The 24,064-nt window shown below is 43.5% G+C and overlaps 1 protein-coding gene across 1 annotated transcript in view; it reads right to left on the reverse strand.

Annotated features, from left to right (window-relative positions):
* The window catches only part of PPM1K (protein phosphatase, Mg2+/Mn2+ dependent 1K), a 30,487-nt gene extending 6,962 nt beyond the window's left edge, over positions 1–23,525 (reverse strand). The window contains exons 1-6 of the mRNA XM_038398882.2: positions 23,302–23,525; positions 12,955–13,473; positions 11,880–11,980; positions 2,293–2,458; positions 1,611–1,755; positions 331–465 (exon numbers count right to left, since the gene is read on the reverse strand). Coding sequence (XP_038254810.1) covers positions 331–465; positions 1,611–1,755; positions 2,293–2,458; positions 11,880–11,980; positions 12,955–13,394 — 987 coding nt within the window. The 5' untranslated portion in view covers positions 13,395–13,473; positions 23,302–23,525. The remainder of the gene's footprint in view (positions 1–330; positions 466–1,610; positions 1,756–2,292; positions 2,459–11,879; positions 11,981–12,954; positions 13,474–23,301) is intronic.
* Between the last annotated feature and the right edge of the window lie 539 nt (positions 23,526–24,064).

A 24,064-nucleotide genomic window follows, 5' to 3' on the forward strand; every position in this document is an offset into this window, starting at 1 on the left:
ATTGTTGTGCTTCTGTGCAAGTTTTTGTGCACGTGGTGTTTTGCCGTGTGTGCGGGGTTTAGGATCTGTGCACGCGCGCACACGCACACAGTTCAGAGGGAACAGGGCCCTCAACTTTAGCCTCTGTCTGGAAAAAACAAAACCAATCCCATTTCTTGAATACTGAATCCCACTTCAGGTGGTGCCAATTTGCTGCCATAATATCATCTATGCAATGCAATAGATCTGTCAGTCTGAGCATATTCGGCATTACACAGTCTATTCCCTGCTAAACTGCATTATCTCTGCATCATCAACAGAGCACTAGTTCAGCACAAAGCCAAACATTACCTGCTCAGTCACAACATGGGCTGCTTCAGGGGGATCATGGCACTGGTTAATAAAGTCACATATCTCTTGACTGTTCACCATGAAGTTAATGCCATCTGTAGTAAGGACCAGGAAGCTATCACTTGCATGATGCAACTGTAATCAGACAGCACAATATAAATAGTCTTATAAATAAATCATTGCAGGGCAGAACAGTTCTACTTTTTTTTTCTTTGTTACAACAGACTTTTCCTGTTTTTGTTGCTGTGTGTTCCTCCATTTTCTACATGGGTGATACCAATAGCACCAAAGCTCTTAACTATTTCACCACATTGCTTTAAAGCACTGGCATACAAAAGAGTCAAGATGGCCATATTCCAAACATCACGAGTAAATCACTTGAGGGTGCTTCCAGTTTTGGTAAGAACCCTGTCCTGGGCTCAATAAATTGAGGCCCAAAGCCTGGCAGATCAGTGTATTACCCAGTTACCAATGAACAATCTCAAGTTATTACAGATTTTAAAGCAAGAAAGGACCATTATGATCATCTAGTCTGGCCTCCTGCCTAATAGGGAGGTGTGCTCTTTCCTCCCCCTGGCAACTGCCCTAAGAACACTATCTGTATTGGTCTGCCTCAAATATGACCCCCTCAGCTTCTGACTCTCTTCCCACCTGGAGGTGAGGGAGGAGATACTGAGAAGATTAAGTTTAGGTAAGGGTACAAGGGTGGGAAGTGGTGGTTGGGGAAGAGGGGGCAGAAACTGAGAAAGCCGTGTTTAATTGATTTTGAGTCGCTAACTCATTTTTCCTCATTTGCTTAACAACTGTGGAGCCCCAATAAAATGTCACTTACACATCTCCTGTATTTCCCCCTCACATTTGCTGTTCTTAAAAATTATTTAAATTCTGGACCAAGCTGTGCAAATCAACACGTCAGTCCCACTGCTGAGGTGACATTTTTCCTTTCAGCAAATAACTAGTTTCAACAAAACACAACAAACACTCATTACAGTTAACAGATGGCTGTCATGTTTTATTCCCTCTCCCCCCACTCCCCCGACACACACTAAACCATGCTATTTAAGATCGACATTTATCTATGTCAACATTTATTACTGGGGCCATATGCTGTTCAGTGTCAATCTGGAATGACCCCACTGACAACAGCATAAATGAGATCAGAACTTGGCCCACAGTCAGACTCAAGGTCCCAAAGGTATTCTGACTGCTAGACACGCACACTGTGCACACCACAGGATCCAAATGCTCAGGTTCAATGTCCCCTATTAATCCCCTCTTACCTGAACCCTTTTAGTTTCTGGATCTGCTGTCACTCCACTGTTTTTAAGATCCAAATCGCCTATACTCCGCGTCATTGCAAGTCTACCATTCACATGGGGCTGCCCCAGACTGTTCCAGGCTATAAAGCCACCACATTTCTTTATCCTGTCCAAAACACAAAACAGAAGAAGGAAAATATGAAATAAAGGGTCAGACCAACAATAAAAGGTGTAAAATTCCTGCCAGTGCCTTTATCTTGGATTATACCATGCAGAGGGATGCGGAGGGTATGGAGGCCCAACCCAGAGACATTCACAGAATCAGATTTCTATTCTAAAGGACTTCCAGGAGGGGATATGGTTTAGGAGGCTGAGTACTGGATGGGGAACATGAGCACATGGAGTTCTAATCTTGGCTCTACCTCTCTGTCCTTGGACAAGTCTAACCTTCCAGCATCAGTTCTGCACCCATCTCTAGATAGAGAGGAATATTGTGAGGATGAGTTTCAAGATGTAAAGCGCTATGGGCCAGATCACCAGACCCAGTAAATCTACTTAGTGCCACTAACCTCAAAGGAGCTCCACTGATTTACACCAGCTGGCCCTATTTATTTAGTTTGTTTCCCTTTTACTCAGAACAAAATTAACCAAGAGTTTCAACAAGACTGTCCCAAGTGATGTTTTTAGCATAACTGAGCTGTACCTTTCCTTCTCGTCCTTCCTTTCTGGAGTATGATCAATGGTGAGTTTTATGGCCTTTCCCTTTCGACACAACAGTGCACGACTGTCCCCAACACTGGCCACAACCAGTTCAATACCATCTCGCAGCAGGGCCACTGTTGCAGTGGTCCCAGCGTTCAGCAGGGTCGCTACAAACATCACATAAAGAGAGAGGATTTAAGACTGTCCAGCAGTGTTGCTGCATTTATAACAGAACAATGGTTTTAACTGTCAAAAACATGTGTGCTCTAAATTACTCAGTAACTAGATTTAAGTTTCAACTAAAGCTATGAAAAAAATGGACGTGGTGGGGGGAACATGCATGGGGGGGGGAGATAAATGTGTTCTGTGCAACAACATGGCTCCATGCAAAGAGTGCAAATGTGATTAAACAGGTGTCGGGGTGCGGGGGGGAAATGGCTGCTCTTTGGATCTGTGGCAAATATATTTTCTATTCCAGTACCTCAACTTTAGCTATGGGACGTTATCACCTAGCTACAATGTAAATGGGTAACAGTCAGGATAAATCCCACGGCAGAGCTTTCCTCCTGTAGATGCATGTGGGTAATTCAGCAATGCCAATAAGAGTTGGGTGTATGCTTTGAAAGAAGAGACATTTTATATCTCCTTCCTAGCCCCAGCTCCTTGTCAGAGTCCTTATGATCCGACCATTTCCCTCCTCCTGCCAATAGGCCAACGTTGCATCCAGTATTTTTCTAGCTGTGTAGGACAAGACTCTCTTCTGAGCTCTTCAGTGCCACTCTATTTGTTGAAAGGGCCTCTGCCAAGAGAGCAGATGTGCTCCAGACCTTATTCTGCCCTGCCTGGCACTCTGAGTAGTAATCCATACAAGCAGCTGGGAACGCTAGTAAATCACAATCCACCAATTGCCTTGGTGGTGGCATTTTACACTGATATAAATTAACTACATAAAGTTCAGTGGAGTGCAAGACAGGTCCTCCTCTGCCTTCCCCCCTTCCTCTATCCCTTGTGGGGTTGAACAGCATGCTCGGAGCTGGGTTTTTTGTTTTTATTAGAATGGATTAACTAATGAATAGTGTTAGTGATCAATGGCTCCATGTCTAGTTGGCAGCCGGTGTCAAGTGGAGTGCCCCAGGGGTCGGTCCTGGGGCCCGTTTTGTTCAATATCTTCATAAATGATCTGGAGGATGGTGTGGATTGCACTCTCAGCAAATTTGCGGATGATACTAAACTGGGAGGAGTGGTAGATACGCTGGAGGGGAGGGATAGGATACAGAAGGACCTAGACAAATTGGAGGATTGGCCAAAAGAAATCTAATGAGGTTCAATAAGGATAAGTGCAGGGTCCTGCACTTAGGATGGAAGAATCCAATGCACCGCTACAGACTAGGGACCGAATGGCTCGGCAGCAGTTCTGCGGAAAAGGACCTAGGGGGTGACAGTGGACGAGAAGCTGGATATGAGTCAGCAGTGTGCCCTTGTTGCCAAGAAGGCCAATGGCATTTTGGGATGTATAAGTAGGGGCATAGCGAGCAGATCGAGGGACGTGATCGTTCCCCTCTATTCGACACTGGTGAGGCCTCATCTGGAGTACTGTGTCCAGTTTTGGGCCCCACACTACAGGAAGGATGTGGATAAATTGGAAAGAGTACAACGAAGGGCAACGAAAATGATTAGGGGTCTAGAGCACATGACTTATGAGGAGAGGCTGAGGGAGCTGGGATTGTTTAGTCTGCAGAAGAGAAGAATGAGGGGGGATTTGATAGCTGCTTTCAACTACCTGAAAGGGGGTTTCAAAGAGGATGGCTCTAGACTGTTCTCAATGGTAGCAGATGACAGAACGAGGAGTAATGGTCTCAAGTTGCAATGGGGGAGGTTTAGATTGGATATTAGGAAAAACTTTTTCACTAAGAGGGTGGTGAAACACTGGAATGCGTTACCTAGGGAGGTGGTAGAATCTCCTTCCTTAGAGGTTTTTAAGGTCAGGCTTGACAAAGCCCTGGCTGGGATGATTTAACTGGGACTTGGTCCTGCTTTGAGAAGGGGGTTGGACTAGATGACCTTCTGGGGTCCCTTCCAACCCTGATATTCTATGATTCTATGATTCTAATGCAATTATATTTAGGGATTCTGGTTTCTAATACTCATTTGCTTTAAAATCCTTGGGGAAAAGTCATTTTGGTAGATTAATACAAATTGTGACTGCACCAATTTGAGCACAGACTAGTTGTTTCATTAGCAATGAAGTAAATCCCCAAAGCTAAAAGTTTTTTTTTTTTTAAAAGAACAGCTCCCCCTTTATTGCTAGTGCACACACTGTATGCAACTATGACAAAGGGAGAGCTGCTTAACATGCTTCTGCAATGAGCTACTGCAGAGGGAAGCATGGACAGGAAGAGGTACAGCCAAGAATTTACAGCAGACGTGAATTCAGTTGAAAACCCTGCTTGGGACATGGCCACATTCTGGGTTCTTCTTTTCAATAGTTAGTTTTTAAAACCAGATTTTTAAAATTACAGCTGGTATATTTTTGGTTTAAGCAAAAAATCAGAATCCCCATTTATATTCCTCTACTTCCGAATGAGAAAGTAGTAATAATTAAAGATCTTCCTGCAACCACTCCTTTTCCTTGAAGAATATGGACTTCAGTCTTGGCCCACCTATTCACACTCTAAGCGTGCATCTGAGGATTGACTGTGGGGCGTCACAAGGAGCTGGCATAGATCTGGCTAATCCAGTTTTGTGAGACTCAGGGATTCCACCCTGCCAGGGCAATCCCCAGTGGCCCCATTAGGGCCCAAGATCTGAACAAGGGGCCTATACCGGTTTCTTTAATTAACGCATTATGGGTCTGGTTCTGAGGGATGCTAAGCACCTACTAACTCTCACTGTGGCCAGTGAGAGCTGCAGATTTCAGCACATCCCATAGTCAGCCCGTCATATTTACAGAGCACGATTTTCAGACACATTGACCACTGGCAGCTCCAGTCAACATCCATTGGAACTGTGGGCGCTCAGCACCTCTGAAATAGTTATGCTTGAAACATGCTTGGGAGGAATTTTTCATGTGGGCAAGGTGTTTAAAGATGCAGTGAGCCATGTTGTAGAGCAAAAACAGTGTGATTTGACAAATGAAAAAATAAAACAGTCTAAATTAGACCTTCAGTACTATTAAAACAGGTATTATCACTGCACTGAAGTCTTCTGGTTCAATAAGTCTCTATCAACTATGTCTCAAACAAAGTATCAATCATTATATGTCTCAACCAACTCCACTGTAATTTGTTTCAGATCTTCAATTATTTTGGGACTCAGATACAGTAGGCAAAACCAGATTTTTCCAGGCACTAAGTTGGCTGTAGCTTTTAGTATTTTAGTGAAATGTTTGCATTTTATTTCCAATTTTAGAAGACCACACAAGAATTAGTGTGCTGCAGGCCCACTTTGAAACGTGATTAAAAATATGCCACTAAATTGAGCAGTGAAATCAGATTTTAGCAAAGCCAGTAAAATACCTGTTTTAACCAGACAGTTAAACCAAAGTGAAATGAAAAGCCTAAGTAAAACTACCTTTAATTTATGCTAAATATATTTTGTTTAGAAATTAAACTAATAAGGAGTTGCCCCTGGCCTCTGATATCATTCCTGGCTTTTGGAACTGTAATGCCAAGTATCAAATGTATTCTAGAAGGCATAAGAGAATTATTGCATAGTTATCAAATTCTCTTGCGACGCTTTAAATATTTTGGGATGTGCCTCAACTCTTTAAGGCACAGCAAACATACACATCCCAAATACTCTTGAGTATTTAAAAAAAAAAAAAATCAGATCAACCTTCAGTACCAATTCTAGGGAGATTACTGAAGAGCCGGACATATGTATGGTAAAGCTGTAATACATTCCATAGCGATAGGCACCTTACAAATACCTATAGACCAAATAAAAGCTTAACATCATAGTTTGGAAATATAAGTGCCACTCATGCTCCCTTCACTGGGCCTAATTCTGCTCTCAGCAAGACCACTCATGAAGGTAATACTCAATGTGAGTAAGGGAGGAAGAATCAGGCCCTTATTAAATTAAGGGAGGCTTCAGACTCATTTGGGTCACTAACACAGTTCCAAAATCTAGGAATTATGAATGTATCAAATTTCTAGTGCTTTACTATTGCTTTTAACTTATTTCTTAGCACTTTAAATATATGCTGTATCAGTACATACATTGGTTTTAATGTTTAAAAAAAGTAAAAAAAAAAAAAAAAGTTTTCACTTTTTCCTAATAACATCACTATAAAACTAAGATCTTTCAATAGATTCTTAACACTCACTGGACAATTTTTACTGCATGTCATCTCAACTAATGTGACAAAGAGGATGTGGGAACCTTCCAGTAGTCCAGGCTAGGAACCGCCGGACTCCTTCACCTGAGACAAAATTAAGCAGATCTCTCTTTCCACTGAAGCCCAGCATATAGTGTCCAGGGCCTCCAGTTCTAGAGCTGCTGACCAGGTACAGTCTCTGCCACAAATAACACGTACACAGAGGCAAATAGGAAATTCACCCAGGGATTTTGTTCAGACAAAACAAGCCTGCAACACTGGGGATGACAGAATAAGAGCTGCAAAGCAAGGGGAAATGTTCACTTTGGGTTTGCCTGCTCTTCTTTTCACGAGTGGCGTGACAGAATTGGTAAGTCTTATGACAATGCATAAAGTCCAATCTGACCATGGCTCAATCTTGTCTAAAGACAACATATTTGAGACCATGTATCACTTTTCTCAAGGATTTTCCCCCTTATACTTTCACTACAGCTGTGTGTCACCTCCGTTGTAGCTTCAGCCTAAACAAAAGCCACACAGAATTTCAGTAACAGTATTGAGGTGACCAAGCAAATCAATGGAAAATGCCCAGCCATCTCTCATTTGGCAAAGATAGACATTCTAAAGAGCATTTCAAGTACAGTATATGGATCAACCTGTTTGCAATCTTGATTTCTAAACAAAAAGGTTCCAAGAAACCGACTGCTAAAAATAAACAGCTTTATAGCCATTGGAGATAGATTCATGACCCATTTGAACACTGAATGTGGATAAAAACTTAAGGAAATATTTAGAGTAAGCATCTTCTAACTTGATTAGATAATAACCAAGAACCATTACCAAGACTGAACCTTTTTAGGTTGATGGCTATATTAGATATATATTTCAGCAGCTCTTTCTTTTCCTCAGTGTTGCAGGTTAACATATTAAAAGAATAGTCATGTTTTTGAATGGTAACTTTAAAAAAAAATTCAGTATTTTATTCTCTTTATAGAAAAAGACCTTCACTATTTGCTCAGCATAAGATTTCAAGAATGCCCCAAACATACACAAATACATCAACTAGCAACCAACCTTGTTCTATCAAATGGCTATTCCAGACATGAATGGCCAGCGTGATTAGGGTCTGATACAATGAGCACTGAAGTCAATGGAAAAATTCCTATTGTCTTCAATGTGTATTGGATTAGGCTTTCAATAAACTGAAGCATTAGGGGCACCTTACATGGCTGTCCTAGGCCAGGTCAGGAGAGTTGGTGGCAATGTTTTCATCAAGAAACCTGGGACGTACAGCACTAGTTCTCTATAAGGTTGAGAATGTGCAAAAATGATCCATCAGGAAGGGTCTTCCCTCACATGCTAAATCAGGGTCTCTCAGCTGGGGGCTGGGAGAGCTTCCCTTCAGGGCCAGCAGAGTAGTCCAGGTGGGAGGATGTAAGGCAGAGAGAGGAGCTGTGGGGATAGGGAAAGCTTCAGGACCCTGGATTTATCCTCAAAGCAACAAGGTCAAAAGGGGGGTGGGGGGAAGAAAAAGAAAAACCCCATCATTAGGAAGGTAACTGGTACTGCTTCAGTTCTTCAAAAAGTTTGTATTTATTCAGCTCTGGTCCACTGATATGGGGAGAAAAAATGCAGCTTTTTAACATTTTAAGAAATACACTGTCGAGATATCTAAATCAGAAATGTAACAAACTTTGAAGTTGTACATGCTTGTAGGGAACATGGTCCTTGATCCAAATTAGTGGGAGAAGGCGCATTAATTGCACCTTGCTCTGAACTGAAATTTAAAAAGGACAAAAACTTTGCAAGATTCAAAAAGGGATTGGATGTGTATATGGACAGTAAGAACCTCCAGTTATAACAGTTAATATTAGTATACATTTTTGGAAGAGATATTAAACCTTCAGGGTTTAAATCAAACTCTGTTAGGGATTAGAGGGAGATCTAAGGTGGAGGGCAGATTATCCTACATGTGCCGACTGAGGTTTCTGGTACTCTGAAAAATCTGGTACTGCCCCAGTCAGAGACAGCATATTGTACTAAATGGACCACAGTCCAGTATGACAAATCCTGTGTTTTCTAAAGAGCCCATAAAACCCATCTGTCTAGGTGCTGCACAGAAGACACAGCACTGTAGTGTTGAATGTATAGCTTTTTTTTACACTGGAAACTTGATGTAAGAGTTACTTTATAAATTTTTAAAGTATTTTAGCACTGGAAGGAGTGATTTAAAAATAAGGACCACAGTTCCTAGAAGAATGCACAAATTGTAAGACCTGTTCAATTTCTACCATAATTAAGTTGATTGTCTTTTTAAACAGCAATTTAAAAAACTCCATCTTCCCTATATCTGCTGTTTTAGTGACTGAGATTTGGCCAGTGAGGCCCTGATCCTGCAAACATTCATACATACATTTTTAAGTATGTGTAATTCCATTGACCAGTTTGCAGGTGTTAGCAGTAGCAAGGCCTCAGTCATCGTAAAAATCCACTGTACTTTAAAAAAATAATTAGAAGTACAGACCATCAGCCCAAGGAATCAGCAGATGGTGTCACCTATCAGAAACATTTAATTGAACCCTTGTTTTCCAATACCCAGGATGGGGCAGGATTTAAATACGAAGACCTGGCTTGAATGCCATCACCTATGTCTTGAGCAGCCAGTATTCCAGGTCTATCGTTTCCAAGAGACTTTGGTGACGCTCTTGCCTCTATCATATCTAGAATAGCCAAAAATAATCTGTAGCTTTGCTAATCAACTGTCCCGACAGTGCAGAGTTAAGTTTCTGATGAGGATACATGCAAAACAGTTCAACTGTATTTAACGTTGCAAACACACAGTCTCAAAAATATTTACAGTTTCCAACACCACACATGCAAAGAGTTAATTATATTAATAAACTGGTATCTGTCTACGTCTTTACATCCCATTACTCCACTCCTTTATGGCCTGATTTCAGGGACTGCTCAGCACCTGGCGCAGAGTGCTGAGGGCCTTCAGCTCCTACTAGCTTCTACAACAACTTGAGGGCAGTCAATATCTCAAAGGAGGTACTCAGCACCCTGCAGAATGAGGCCCTTTCACATCTGGATACCATTTCCTGATGACTGTCTTTACAGAGGGGTTCCATGTCCACTGAGAGTAGGACAAGAAGCAATAGATTTAATCTGCAGCAAAGGAGATTTAGGTTAGATATTAGGAAAAACCTTCTAACTATAAGGGCAGTTAAAGCTCTGGAATCAGTTTCCAAGAGAGGTTGTGGAATCCCTGTCATTGAAGGTTTTTAAGAACAGGTTGGACAAACAACCTGTCAGACGGTCTAGATTAATTTGGTTCTGCCTCGCACAGGGGGCTGGACTTGATAACCTGCTAAACCTCCAGCCCTGCATTTTAATGATTCTATGAAATTACTCATGAAAACTAACATACCTCTGGCTCAATTTTCATATTTTCTTGAGCTGTATTAGTGAAAAAGTTTTATCCAGTGTCTCAGAACTGCATTTGTTTAGCTGTTCTCAAAGTTTACCAGCATTAGCATAAGGTTCCTAATAAGTTAATGGGGGCATTTTCAGAGAAGTGCATAGTGGTCTAGCCATGTTGCTCCCATTAAAGATGGTGAAAACTGCAAGGTAAAATCCCAGACAGCATTTTGAAAGCTCACCCTTACTGCACAGCTTCTCAATTAGAGAGTCTCTTTAGCTAATTCAATAAGACCCAAGTACTAAATGATGTAACTGTCTTCAGCATAACAAAATCATATTTTAAGTACCAATATTTTCTCTCATTACACTCTTTCTCCTCATGGAGCTGCTGTGAACACAAACTTCCACTGAAATGGGTCACTCTAAACAAGCTCTTTTATGAACAGAGTTTGACAAATAAAACAAGGGGCCTTTAAGATAAGCCATTCCTACGGAAGCACTTTAGATCATTCAGGTGGGTGTGAGGCAGACTCATTCTTACTGCTGCATTTCAGACCCCCCTCAGTAAAAACTAACTTCACAATTCAAATATGCAACTTAATTCTTCATCTCACTCCCCAAAGTCAGTTTCTAATAATCAGAGGTTACTAAAAAGGTAATGCCAATTATTTTGTATTGCTTCTTCAGTCAGGTTAAAAATCACTTTTAAATAAGAATATACCACCTTAGCTTATTAACATTGTTTCTTTTAAATGGGTCTCTATTTATCCATTTATGCTGTTTACTTTTATACTTCAGTCTGAACAAAAACTGGGTCAGTCAGTATCACTTTCTAATTTTAGACAACACAGCCATGTTTGGCTTGCAAACAGCAAAGGGGAATATTTAAATCCAAACCAAAAGCGTGTGCTGGCATTTTTTTAATGCCAGAAAACATTTCTGTCAATGCTATCAGCCGTACAACATGGCTGTAAAATGGGCTTAGCCAGCCACAGGAGTAACACCCCACTATCAGAGCCCTCTGGTGATACCCACTTCTCAGGGCCAATTTCCCTGTGCTCCTGCAAGCTCCAGATGTTCTAACAGCCCCTTGGGCCGGTGGCAATCAGCATAAACATATGCTAGTGGAATAACTCACCACACAGCCAGCCCAGGATTAGGGGAATACCAAAATTGCTTAATGCCACCCTTATACACAAGTCGCCCTGAGGCAAGCAGCAGGCTCCTTGACCATAGCGGAGGATCTGGGGCTACTTTTCCCTACTATGTTCCTTTCTCTTTGTCAAGCATAGCTACATTATTTAACTTATTTATTTATATAGCAGTAGTATCTATCATATTAATCTCTCTGAGCCTAGTTTGTTACTTAAACTGCAGCAGCAGAGCCAAGAGGGAACATTTAGACACTGTTTCTTCTAAAACCTACAGAATTAACAGCATTTTTTTAAAAACTTGGTGACTGAGTGAATCTCTCTTCATAGAGTGTTTAAATATATACCAAATTTGAACCATTGTCGCATATATTACATTTGGTAAATCCTCTACTTGACAGTATCCCTTTAGAATAAAAGCTCAGTGGAATGTGTGGCAAAAGTTCAGCCTCATATCAGCTCCCCAGATAAATTTCAGAGAGGATTTTCATATTATTTCATTTTGAAGTGCTCAAGCATGACTGATGCCGGTTGTTTCATTTGCAAGTAATGCTCAAAGCAAATCCTTGTGTTAAATAAAATTGCTTTCAGTATCAAACATATTTAATTAATACAAAACACTTGTATTCTAAGAGCAGCTATTTCCAAAACCATTTCCCCCACCGCTGCAAAGTCGAATACAGTTGTTCTACCTACCATCAACAGATAAGTGAGCATGCCTCGCAAATGCTTTGTCTATTTCTAGAAAAGCTTTGGTCAACACGGTTTCCAAATTCTTCTCCTGAGAAAGGAATTCTCTGAAAACAAAATATAGACAGGTTCAACTTCTTCCACAAAGATACCACTCCATCGACAGCAGTTTCCACAGGCTTGTCTTCCCACTACAAAAGTTGAATCACGCTATATCATCCTTTTGGGGGAACAGGAAGCCATTAGCATTCTCCCCCGTCCTTCTGATGTAAGGGAATTTGACCCCCAGGATTGGTGATTTTTAATTGTTGCATAATTCTGGTTTATATAGAAAGCATGCAGCCTTCGTTTAAGCCACCTTAATTATGCAAATGGAGTGGTGCAAGTGATATGCGTTGCACCTGTATTGCAGGCATTGCAACCTGTAACTCCCACATGCTCTAGGCAGGCTCAAATCCTGGAGGATGCTGAGCACCTTCGATTCTGCAGTGAATTCAATGGGTTTGAATAGACTGGGGCTGGTGGGTAAAATCCCTCCCCCCTCCAGTGCAGAGGATCCATGTAAGGACTACGACCATTTAAGCCACGTGCTGTCCCATTGCACAGGGGAAGTTTCATCTTAGGCGAACAGAGGAGGGAAGCACTACCTACCCTCTGTTAATTGCTAGGAGTGCCCACAGAACCTGACTTTTCTATACTTTGGAAGGGTAAAAAACAAATTGCTCATCACAGCAGCATCCAGTCTCTGACACTGTTCCGGCACCAGGGAATCCTTCCCGACTCAAGAAACAAGAGGCAAACAGTGAGACAGAAGTGCCAGCAAGTTTTATATTTCAGTTATCAAAATTACCCTGTGTGATGGTGGACAACTCACTTAGTCTCTCTGTGCTGCAGTCCCCTAAGGAGTTACCTTCTCCTGCTCTGTGTCTTGTCCATTTGAACTGTAAGCTCTTCAGGGCAGGGACTGTGTCTTACTATGTGTTCGTACAGAGCCTTGGACAAGGGGGCCCCAACCTACTAGGCACTAGTAGTAATGAAAATAATAAAACAAATGCCAGGCATCAAACCCTAGCTTACGTACTGAATGTACTCTTCCATGTACTTAGCACAGAAATCAGCTGCAGCAGCTCCGCCATGCCCATCATACACTGCAAAATACAGGACATCATCTGTCAGCTGAGCATAATCAAACCGGTCCTCATTTTCCTTCCGCTTTCCAATCTGGCTTGCGCAGCCCACCTTGGCCAGACTGATTTTGGGAATCGGCTTCCCATACTTTATGCTGGGTGGGAGGAGTATGGGCTCATCAATGCGATTGTCCCAGATCCCAAAGCTGTCCCATGTGGCTGGACGCCCACTGCCGTCTGGATCAAAGCGGGAAGCCCTGCGTTCTGTGGTGGAGCTCTGGCACACGGCAGTCAAGCATTTGTCGTCTTGCAAGAGGCGGGATGTCAGCAGCGCTCTCCTTCTCACTTGATAACCTCCATTTCTAACCAAATTAATTAAAGCAGCTGTTGACATAACTTGATTCCACAGAGCTTGGCAGTGAATGAAAGATCAATATGCAGCTTCCGGAATGTCTTCAAGGACAATGAGAGAACTGGTCAGGAAACAAGAAATACAGAAAGGGGAAATTCAAGTTGTACCATCCAAGAAACATTTTCACCATCAGAGATCATTACTTGTAGGTTGTATTGCCTAAAAGCAGCTGGAAAGATACATCTGCAGGATTCACTGAGAAAAAAGTTTTACTCAGACTAGCTCATAGATGGGGTTTAAATATATAGTATTGAAATAGACCAAAACAAGACATTGGATGATACATTTCCGCTGATCATTTGGCTGCTGACCACCAACTGTAATAAAATGAACATTAGTGGCAATGACTTTATTGCTTGGTTGCTCAGAGAAAATCACAATAATTCACAAGGCAATGTAATGAGAGTGAGTGTATTATAAATTACCTTAATCATGCAACTGCTGAAAAGCTTGCATTGTTGCTCTATAGGGAAGTAAAGAATATCAAACTAAAATGACACAAAGTAAAAAAATACAAAATTCCACTTTATCTAGTTGTCAGCACATAAAAGTACATGATGCCCAGTTCTGGCAAATATCTGATCAATTTTTTCCAGAACAGATCAGTAAACTGAATCATAATTCTCCTTCTTCTTCTGGGAGCTACAGTTGTTTTGTATTAATTCATTTAAGAATCCTCTTTAAAGTGTTTCCATTAACTCTCTAAAAAGAAAAGGAGTACTTGTGGCACCTTAGAGACTAACAAATTTATTTGAGCATAAGCTTTCGTGAGCTACAGCTCACTTCATCGGATGCATCCGATGAAACTTATGCTCAAATAAACTTATTCGTCTCTAAGGTGCCACAAGTACTCCTTTTCTTTTTGCGAATACAGACTAACACAGCTGCTACTCTGAAACATGAACTCTCTTACACTCTTTTCACAGATAACTTTGCCCAAGTGCACTCTTTATAATTTGTCCCCTCTGGAGTTTTGTGCTACTTGATGTTTATATTAGATTCCTTGAATAACACAAAGTTCCCACCTGTTTTCATATATCTCTTGGTGCCCAGACAACTTGCCAAATCAAACAGGATAGTCATTATCTCAGAATAAAAAAAAAAAAAATACCCCCAATGGATGATTCTGAGAGATAATAAAATGAAAAACTGGACAGTTAAAGTATCTCAGTTACCCATAACATTTTATTTAACGTATGTGTCAGGGGTCAGCAACCTATGACACATGTGCCAAAAACTGCACATGAGCCGATTTTTAATGGCACGCTGCTGCCTGCCAGGTCCCAGCCGCCGGCCCCGCTCAGCCTGCTGCTGAACCCAGGCCGGCAGTGGGCTGAGCAGGGCTGGGGCCAGGCAGGCAGCAGTGTGCCATTAAAAATCCTGCCCGACCCGGCCTGCTCTTCTCCGCAGGGGGCAGGGTGAAGAAGCTTGGTCCTGCCGGCTGCTGCTGCAGGTCAGGCAAGTTCCCCCTCCCCTGCCTCTTCCCCCAGCGTGCTGGGTTCCTGCCCCTCTTCCTCTCCCTCCCTGCCACCATCAGCTGATGGCCCTTGCCGGGGGGGGGGGGGGGGGGAGAAGCAGAGCCACAGCTCTGAGCTGCTCAGTCCTCTGCCAGTCTGGGGTCCCAGCCGCCAGCCCCATTCAGCCCGCTGCCGGTCTGGGATTCTGGCTGCCAGTCCCTTCCCAGCCGGTGTCCCGGCCACAGGCCCCATTCAGCCTGCTACGGACCTAGGTGAACAGAACCCCAGGCTGGCAGCGGGCCGGTGGCGTAAGATCAGCATTTTAATTTAATTTAATTTAAAATGAAGCTTCTTAAACATTTTGAAAACCTTGTTTACTTTACATACGACAATAGTTTAGTTATATAATATATAGACTTAGAGAGAGAGACTTTCTAAAAAACGTTAAAATGTATTACTGGCACGCAAAACCTTAAATTAAAGTGAATAAATGAAAACTCGGCACACCACTTCTGAAAGGTTGCCGACCCCTGGTCTATGTTAACATGGAGGGATTAAAAACAGACAGGCTCAAGGTAGATGCCATTGAATAATACTGCAAGCTGCCTTGACATAATCAAGGAACAAAGAACAACAGTTACATTGGAGATACTGTATAATTGGCCTGTTGCCAACAGTGTGCTGTAATGTCACTAATTATAGGTATATTCTGATCATGCTTTTATCTGCAGCATTTGAAATACTTCTGTATAAGGAGATGTGCAAGGTTATTCTTTTTTTTTTTTTTAAAAAAAGCCTAGACAAAACTCCATGCTTGCCAAACCTACAATCATAGGAAATTCTATAAGCAGTCATTTTGCTGCAAATAGCTGTACAGTGTGCTTTCTGGTGGTGCTCGTTAAATTTGTTCAGAGCTCAGAGAAATGAAGGCTGGACAGGAAACCTCCCTTGCTGTCCTTAGCTTATCTTGAATACAATTCTTGGTTGGTGAAAGGAATGTTCACTCTTACCATTTGTATAAGTAAGTGATGAAAGTCACACATGCTGTGAAGTAATTTGTAATAAGCCAATTTAGAGTTGCATCATGGATGATTTTCATCTAAAGTGTAAAAATGGCTAAAATGGTCATTTCAACAGGTAACTAGATTAGAGATTGTAAAGAAGACAGATGTCCAAATAGCTGAAGTTTATTATTCCTTTCCATATCACTCTATATCCAAATATATATCCATATCACCCATCCCATCCTTTCAGTAATATCCTGGGTCACAGAGATGGACTATTATTTTCCAATTGTCACCTTCACTTACCTTTTCAGTAGGTTAACATCCTTTTGTACAGCATGACAAAACTGAAAAACAGGAGTTGCTTTGGGATTCACTTCCAAGTGTGGATTTGATGCAAGAGGAACACAAGCATTGGCTATGCTTAGATCTCATAATACTGCAGCATGAATAAGAGCACTATTCTAACGCTCAAGTAACCATTTAAGATTCATTTTCCGTCAAATTAATCTCTCAAAAGCTAATCCTTCTCCAGACTTGTATACAAAACTGACAACTGGGGGGATAAACAAAAGATACTGGAACTCAATCTTTATTCTGCCACAGCATATGACTGCAGTGTCACTGTTTACAAGACATATTTGTTTGTATTTAAAAATACAGCAAGGTTGTTTGGCAATACATCGCTGCTGGGGAAAAGAAGGTGGTGGGACAATAAGGTATTCTTCATGTATCTAAAGTGAAAGCTCACCTCAGATTGCTATAGATCAGAGCCACTCTTTTTAAGTGGAACTCTACATTAATCAGGTAAATTGTACACATTTGCATTTATGAAAGTAGCTACCAAAGGTAATCTTATGAACATACTATCAAATGAAAATTCCACAATAGGTCAAGCTGTCACATGATGACTTTTATTCTTGGAATAGTGGAATTTTCCAGGCTGCTACCCAAAAAAATGTGCAGGAGAGAGTGTGTGTATGTATGTGTGTATGTGTATATAGTCTGCAAAGGATTAAGACACTGCAAAAACGTATCTGTACAAACAAGATAAGTGATCTTGCTTTGAGTGTTTGCTAACAGGCACAAAAGTGATCAAAAACTAACTAGCAACCAAAAGGAAATTTTTGTATATTTAATAGTTATAAGGGGGGAAATAACATCTTGTGTGGGAAAAAATCTGCATTTTCCTAGACCAAGAAAAAAAGCATAAACTATTACCTTCTTATCCTCTTGCTTACACAATAAATAACAGGCACAGATTAATTTAAAGAGGCGTTACATTTTTACAAAGAAAGAAATGACTAACTTAAATATACGTTTCTAGCCTATTTCACACATACAAATCTCTAATTATTTTAGACAGAGTGGTTTTGAGCATTTCAATGAAGCTATTGATTACACCCGAACAACTATTTTTAAGCACTCCATACGGCCTTGATCTTCCAAGTGAGAATGCACGTGCTTAACGTTAACCAGACGAATAGTCCAATTAAAGGTTTCAGAGTAGCAGCCGTGTTAGTCTGTATTCGCAAAAAGAAAAGGAGTACTTGTGGCACCTTAGAGACTAACAAATTTATTAGAGCATAAGCTTTCGTGAGCTACAGCTCACTTCATCGGATGCATTTGGTGGAAAAAACAGAGGAGAGATTTATATACACACACACAGAGAACATGAAACAATGGGTTTATCATACACACTGTAAGGAGAGTGATCACTTAAGATAGGCCATCACCAACAGCAGGGGGGGAAGGAGGAAAACCTTTCATGGTGACAAGCAGGTAGGCTAATTCCAGCAGTTAACAAGAATATCAGAGGAACAGTGGGGGGTGGGGTGGGAGGGAGAAATACCATGGGGAAATAGTTTTACTTTGTGTAATGACTCATCCATTCCCAGTCTCTATTCAAGCCTAAGTTAATTGTATCCAGTTTGCAAATTAATTCCAATTCAGCAGTCTCTCGTTGGAGTCTGTTTTTGAAGCTTTTTTGTTGAAGTATAGCCACTCTTAGGTCTGTGATCGAGTGACCAGAGAGATTGAAGTGTTCTCCAACTGGTTTTTGAATGTTATAATTCTTGACGTCTGATTTGTGTCCATTCATTCTTTTACGTAGAGACTGTCCAGTTTGGCCAATGTACATGGCAGAGGGGCATTGCTGGCACATGATGGCATATATCACATTGGTAGATGCGCAGGTGAAGGAGCCTCTGATAGTGTGGCTGATGTGATTAGGCCCTATGATGGTATCCCCTGAATAGATATGTGGACAGAGTTGGCAACGGGCTTTGTTGCAAGGATAGGTTCCTGGGTTAGTGGTTCTGTTGTGTGGTGTGTGGTTGCTGGTGAGTATTTGCTTCAGATTGGGGGGCTGTCTGTAAGCAAGGACTGGTCTGTCTCCCAAGATCTGAGAGAGCGATGGCTCGTCCTTCAGGATAGGTTGTAGATCCTTGATGATGCGTTGGAGGGGTTTTAGTTGGGGGCTGAAGGTGATGGCTAGTGGCGTTCTGTTGTTTTCTTTGTTGGGCCTGTCCTGTAGTAGGTGACTTCTGGGTACTCTTCTGGCTCTGTCAATCTCCTTCACCTGCGCATCTACCAATGTGATATATGCCATCATGTGCCAGCAATGCCCCTCTGCCATGTACATTGGCCAAACTGGACAGTCTCTACGTAAAAGAATGAATGGACACAAATCAGACGTCAAGAATTATAACATTCAAAAACCAGTTGGAGAACACTTCAATCTCTCTGGTCACTCGATCACAGACCTAAGAGTGGCTATACTTCAACAAAAAAGCTTCAAAAACAGACTCCAACGAGAGACTGCTGAATTGGAATTAATTTGCAAACTGGATACAATTAACTTAGGCTTGAATAGAGACTGGGAATGGATGAGTCATTACACAAAGTAAAACTATTTCCCCATGGTATTTCTCCCTCCCACCCCACCCCCCACTGTTCCTCTGATATTCTTAAAAGAAAAGGAGTACTTGTGGCACCTTAGAGACTAACAAATTTATTAGAGCATAAGCTTTCGTGAGCTACAGCTCACTTCATCGGAATGCATCCGATGAAGTGAGCTGTAGCTCACGAAAGCTTATGCTCTAATAAATTTGTTAGTCTCTAAGGTGCCACAAGTACTCCTTTTCTTTTTGAGAATACAGACTAACACGGCTGCTACTCTGAAACCTCTGATATTCTTGTTAACTGCTGGAATTAGCCTACCTGCTTGTCACCATGAAAGGTTTTCCTCCTTCCCCCCCTGCTGTTGGTGATGGCCTATCTTAAGTGATCACTCTCCTTACAGTGTGTATGATAAACCCATTGTTTCATGTTCTCTGTGTGTGTGTATATAAATCTCTCCTCTGTTTTTTCCACCAAATGCATCCGATGAAGTGAGCTGTAGCTCACGAAAGCTTATGCTCTAATAAATTTGTTAGTCTCTAAGGTGCCACAAGTACTCCTTTTCTTTTAGTCCAATTAAAATCAATGGAACTACTCACATACACAAAGTTAAGCAGATGCACAGGTGTTTGCAGGGTCAGAGCCTTAGTTTTGAGAGGTATCTTCCCCATGGAACAATCAAACTGAGAACTAGGTCATGCCCTAAGGACCCTTCACATGCAGCTCTCTCTTATTCTATGGAGAAAGGGGAAGGGTAGCTGTCAGTGCAGCAGTCTTCCCCCTCTATGTCCCCACAGGTGCCGTGGAGCACTCTCTGCATTGCTAAATGGAGAGAAGATGGGGAATGCGCAGGAGTGGGAGCAGACACAACTGTGCCCCACACCACGCTGTGAACTTCCAGAGGTAATTAGTAGAGCCAGTGGGGTCCCTTACCTTTTCCACTGAGCCCCCAGAGCAGTGAGGGAACCAACCTTCCCCTCTTTAAGGAGAGCCCTGGGGGCAGCTGACATGTTCCTGACAGGAGAGAGCCATTGGAGACTCAATGTGAGTGAGGAGCGGTGGCTAGGAGGCCAGAGCTGGAGTGGAAGCATGCAGATGGCTCCAACTCCTCTGGATCATGGTCTGTTCATAGAGAGGACTGCCCATATGTCCCCAGTGAAACAAGGTAGGGGAAACTCTGCCAGGTTCTCTTCCTCCCCCTTAATCTCTCCCTCAGGTTTTACAGTGGGACGGGGTTATTTGGACCTGATTTATTCTGGCAGGGAAGGATGGCGTAGCCCAACGCTTGGGGTAGAGAGAGGAGCTCTTGCATCTCTGGTAAGGTCTAGGACAAAGGTTCCTCACAGAGCTTCTTGCTTGAGCTCCCAACATAGACTCATAGATTCCAAGGCCAATCTGCCCTCCTGAACAACACAGGCCATAGAACTTCCCCAAAATAATTCCTAGAACAAACTGTTTAGAAAAACCTCTGATCTTGATTTAAACATTGCCATGATGATGAATCCACCATGACCTCCACTAAATTTGGGAGAAGGAGGTTCTCAATGCAACACCTCTTTGGGGAACTGCAGCATGCTCCCCCTTGCGCAGCCCTGCCTTTCTTGTCTTTTGGGTATGTGGGGCTCTCCTCATCCCATAAAAGAGCAGGGTGTCAGCTGGGCCCATGGAAAGAGGAAGGGAGAAATCTAAGATCTTGTCTACACTACAGGGGAAATCTGATTTAAGCTACGCAATTTGAGTTGCGTGAACAGCATAACACAAATCAACATAGCTCAGATCTACTTTCCAAAGGGTCCATCCTACGCGATGTCTACGGAACACGCCCTCCTGTTGACTCCCCTTACTCTTCTCGGAGAGTACAGGAGTCGACAGGAGAGCAATCTGCAGTCAATTTAGCAGGTCTTCACTAGACCCGCTAAATCGACCACCAACGCATCGATTGCCGGTAAGTGTAGACAAGCCCTAAGGGACAGCAAAGAGATGGGAAGAGAAGCAAGACGGAAGGAGGGAGAGGGAATGGATGGGAAGGAACAAAAGAGATAATGCAAAACAAGAATGCTGCTATGGTCTGTAACATTAATAAGAGCCAGTCTGTGTGGTGACAATAGAAGTTAGGCTGAATAAAGAGAGAACAAAACAGAATGGATTAGGATAGAAAATAGAAGGGAGAGAATTAAAAGGAAACAAAAATGGGCAAGAAAACAATAGAGAAGAGGTCCACTATAGCATATAGGTTAGTAAGTGTTCTCTTCAGCTGTATTTCTGGGGAATTAATCTAGAGGATAAAAGGTTATTGGCAGACTGTTGCCACTGCTGAGACTGGAATCAAGTAGCTGCTTTTACTGTAGGCATTTAAAGAGGTTAACAGGGCACGTAACAAGCAGGTATTTTTAGAAGTTGCTTGCTACAGTGCCAGGCAGACTGTGTTCCAGAATTTCAAGTGCCGATTTATGTTATCGGAACCCAAATTCCTAACTTTGATTCTCAGATGCTTGTGGTTCTAAATCTGATGTTTCTCAGGGCAGCTTAAATGAAACACCTTCTTTAAAGAATGCCTTTTATTAACTCAAATCTATATTTTTCTATCCTTCGGACTGAACAGTTGTGGGGTTTTTTTTTTTAATTTAAATGCTACAGTGGAAATTCATGTCCTGAGTCTAAGCCCTTTTACAGTTCTGAGAAATGGATCCTGGATTACCAACTGAGCTGCTCCTGAAAAAAGAGAGGCTCTGTAGCATGAGTCAACAGTGAGGCTATGCCATGCTCCAAGAGAACAGTGATTACCCAGGGAGGCAGCATAAATTATTTTATAAAGTTGGAGAGCTATGAGAATTACAGCAATAAAAATAACTGTTCTTCCTACAATGCAGCATGCTTATTTGCAAGGAAGGAGACAAATGAGAGAAAAGCTGGTTTCATTTCCCTTTCCCTGACTAATACAAAACCAGAAAAGCCAAAAACTAACTTTTTTTAAAAAAAGTTCAAATTTCTCCCCTTTTTTGGTGCCCTTCCCAAATTCTTTCTGCACAATGTGGATATTTGGCTCTTTTCTACAGTAGTAGTGCCAGTAATCACCTTTTGCCAAGTGTCTAATCTAGGGGCAGATAGCCAGGGCCACAGCCAGGTTCTGCTGGCACAGAACCTATGTAGGTTAGGAACCAGCATTTATAATCTACTTTCACTAAATAGCACATCCTCCTTAAATCACAATTACCTCTTTGCTGGGGGCTAAACCGCATATTACTCTTAGATTTCAGTATCAACGCCAAGGGCCGGTGAGTTGATTTTATGTTAGGGCTGGTCCGTTATCAAGACCGTTTTCCAAATCTTCAATGGCACTGACTGGAGGATGGGATTGCCAGGGGGGGCACACCCAGACAGTTGTGAGTGATAGTGCAAACCATACCTAAACAGGGCGGGTGGGAATCCGATCCTGGGGGCTGGACAGTGCATTGACTTTTTTTTTTTTTTTTTTAAGAGCCGGGGGCTGTGAGTAGAGGCGGCTACTTAGGTTACCCGCTGCACACTGGAAGACGGCAAAAGCGCAAGCCTCAAGGACAAGACTCTAAAGCAAAGGGCTGGCAGCCTCAAGGCCTGTGCTCGCTGCACGGAGCGGACCCGACCGCCCGCCGGCCCAGCTGCCTTGCTGTAAGGAGGCGGGAACGCGCCCCCGTCCTGCTATTTCTCCCCCTCCCCAGCGACAGGGGTCAGCACAGGCGCGGCGAGACAGCAGGGACCCCCCCGCCCCCCGCTCCGAATTTAGAACTCCCCGGGCCGAGTTCTAGAACCCGCCGGGTTCTACCCGGCCGCCGCCGCCGCCGCTTGTGCTGCAGGGGAAGCGCCATTTGTCTCCGCAGCCGGCGAGGTAACCAAGGGACGCGGCCTTCCCCCCCCCCGCCCGGATCGGCTCCCCGGACGCATGGCCCCCTCCCCCCTCCGCGGCAAGGTGCCTCCAGCCCCGCGATGCCCCGCCCGGCGCAGGCACAGCTGGGAGAGCGTCGCCCGAGAGAGCGAGGCAGGGCCGCCCAGTCCGCACGGAGGCGTCTGGCCGAAGCAGGGCGCGCGCGATGCCGACTCCGTGCCGCCGCCGCGAGCTGCTGTTGAGTATTTCCCCGCACAGCGGCGAATGGCGCGGAGGGGGGAGTCCCCGATTTGCTCTTAAGCAAACCCAAGAAAAGCAGCTACAGAGCCACAGCGACCGGCCTGCCTCAGCAGGGTCTGAGCCTACTGCGCTCACTGAACGGCGGTGCAGATGCGTGCAGTTGGTGCCCGCAACCCACGCGGTGTGACCAGGCCGGGATCCGGTCACCGCCCGCATTTCGAGGTGTAAATCTCCTGCAGTCACCGGGCAATGGCAGTGGGAGGCGTTTTCCCTTTCTCCGAAGCAAACGGAAACGTAGCTTGAACACGCAGAGCGAGACCACCCCCAAGCACGGCAGATTTGGCTGTCTAGGTGGGGCAGGGCGAAGGAGAGACACGGGGAGGTTCGGGGCCAGGATTGAGGGATAATTTCAGCACTTCTCTTACCTGGCTGAGGCCGCGTTAAAGGGAAAGCGTGCAAAGGCTGCCTCGCCCTCTCTTTTCAGCGCTCCGAACGAGGCGGAGGTTTTCCCAGCGAGCCACCCGGACCGACCGATCCTCCCTCCGCAGCCGTCTCGGAGAAATTCTCGAAATGTTTTGCTGTAATTGCCTAGGTAAAGGAGGAAATCTGACTCCCCGTCACGCTGGCAGCTCCCTTACCCAATAGATCCACAGATGGGGCCGGGCATGCACCCGCCCTTCTCTCTGCCAGAGCCAATGGCACCTGCGAAAGCGAACGAGCCTCCTTCTGCCCCCTTCCCTCTCCCTGGCCCGGGGCCCGATTCTGCTCTCAACGCAGTGAGATTCCTTCCTGTTCCTGCCACATTTCAATAGAGTTACTCCTGATTTACACCAGCGTGAAGGAAGGGGGTGGGGGAAATCAGGCATGGTGCCTAACCTGCCTGGCAATGAAGTGAGTGACAGCAATCCTATCCCTGGGGAGAGCAGATTTCCTCCCCATCCCCTGTTGGCCCCAATGGGAGTGGGAAGGGTTAGGTGTAAGGCTGTGAAGTGAGCCTGGATCTGTACGAGACTGGAGAAGAGACTAGTGGAAGATTAAATTCTCCTTTGCTTCATGGCTAAAAGTCAGCAGTCTGGCTAGGCAAACTGCATCCAGCATACTCTGAGCTGCAGAGACCCCAAGAAGAGTGCAAAGAGCAGTTCAGGATGTTTTGGACTATTTTGCATCTTGGATATTTATTGTTGTGGA

The sequence above is a fragment of the Dermochelys coriacea genome, chromosome 4, assembly GCF_009764565.3.
Source record: "Dermochelys coriacea isolate rDerCor1 chromosome 4, rDerCor1.pri.v4, whole genome shotgun sequence".
NCBI lineage: Eukaryota > Metazoa > Chordata > Testudines > Dermochelyidae > Dermochelys > Dermochelys coriacea.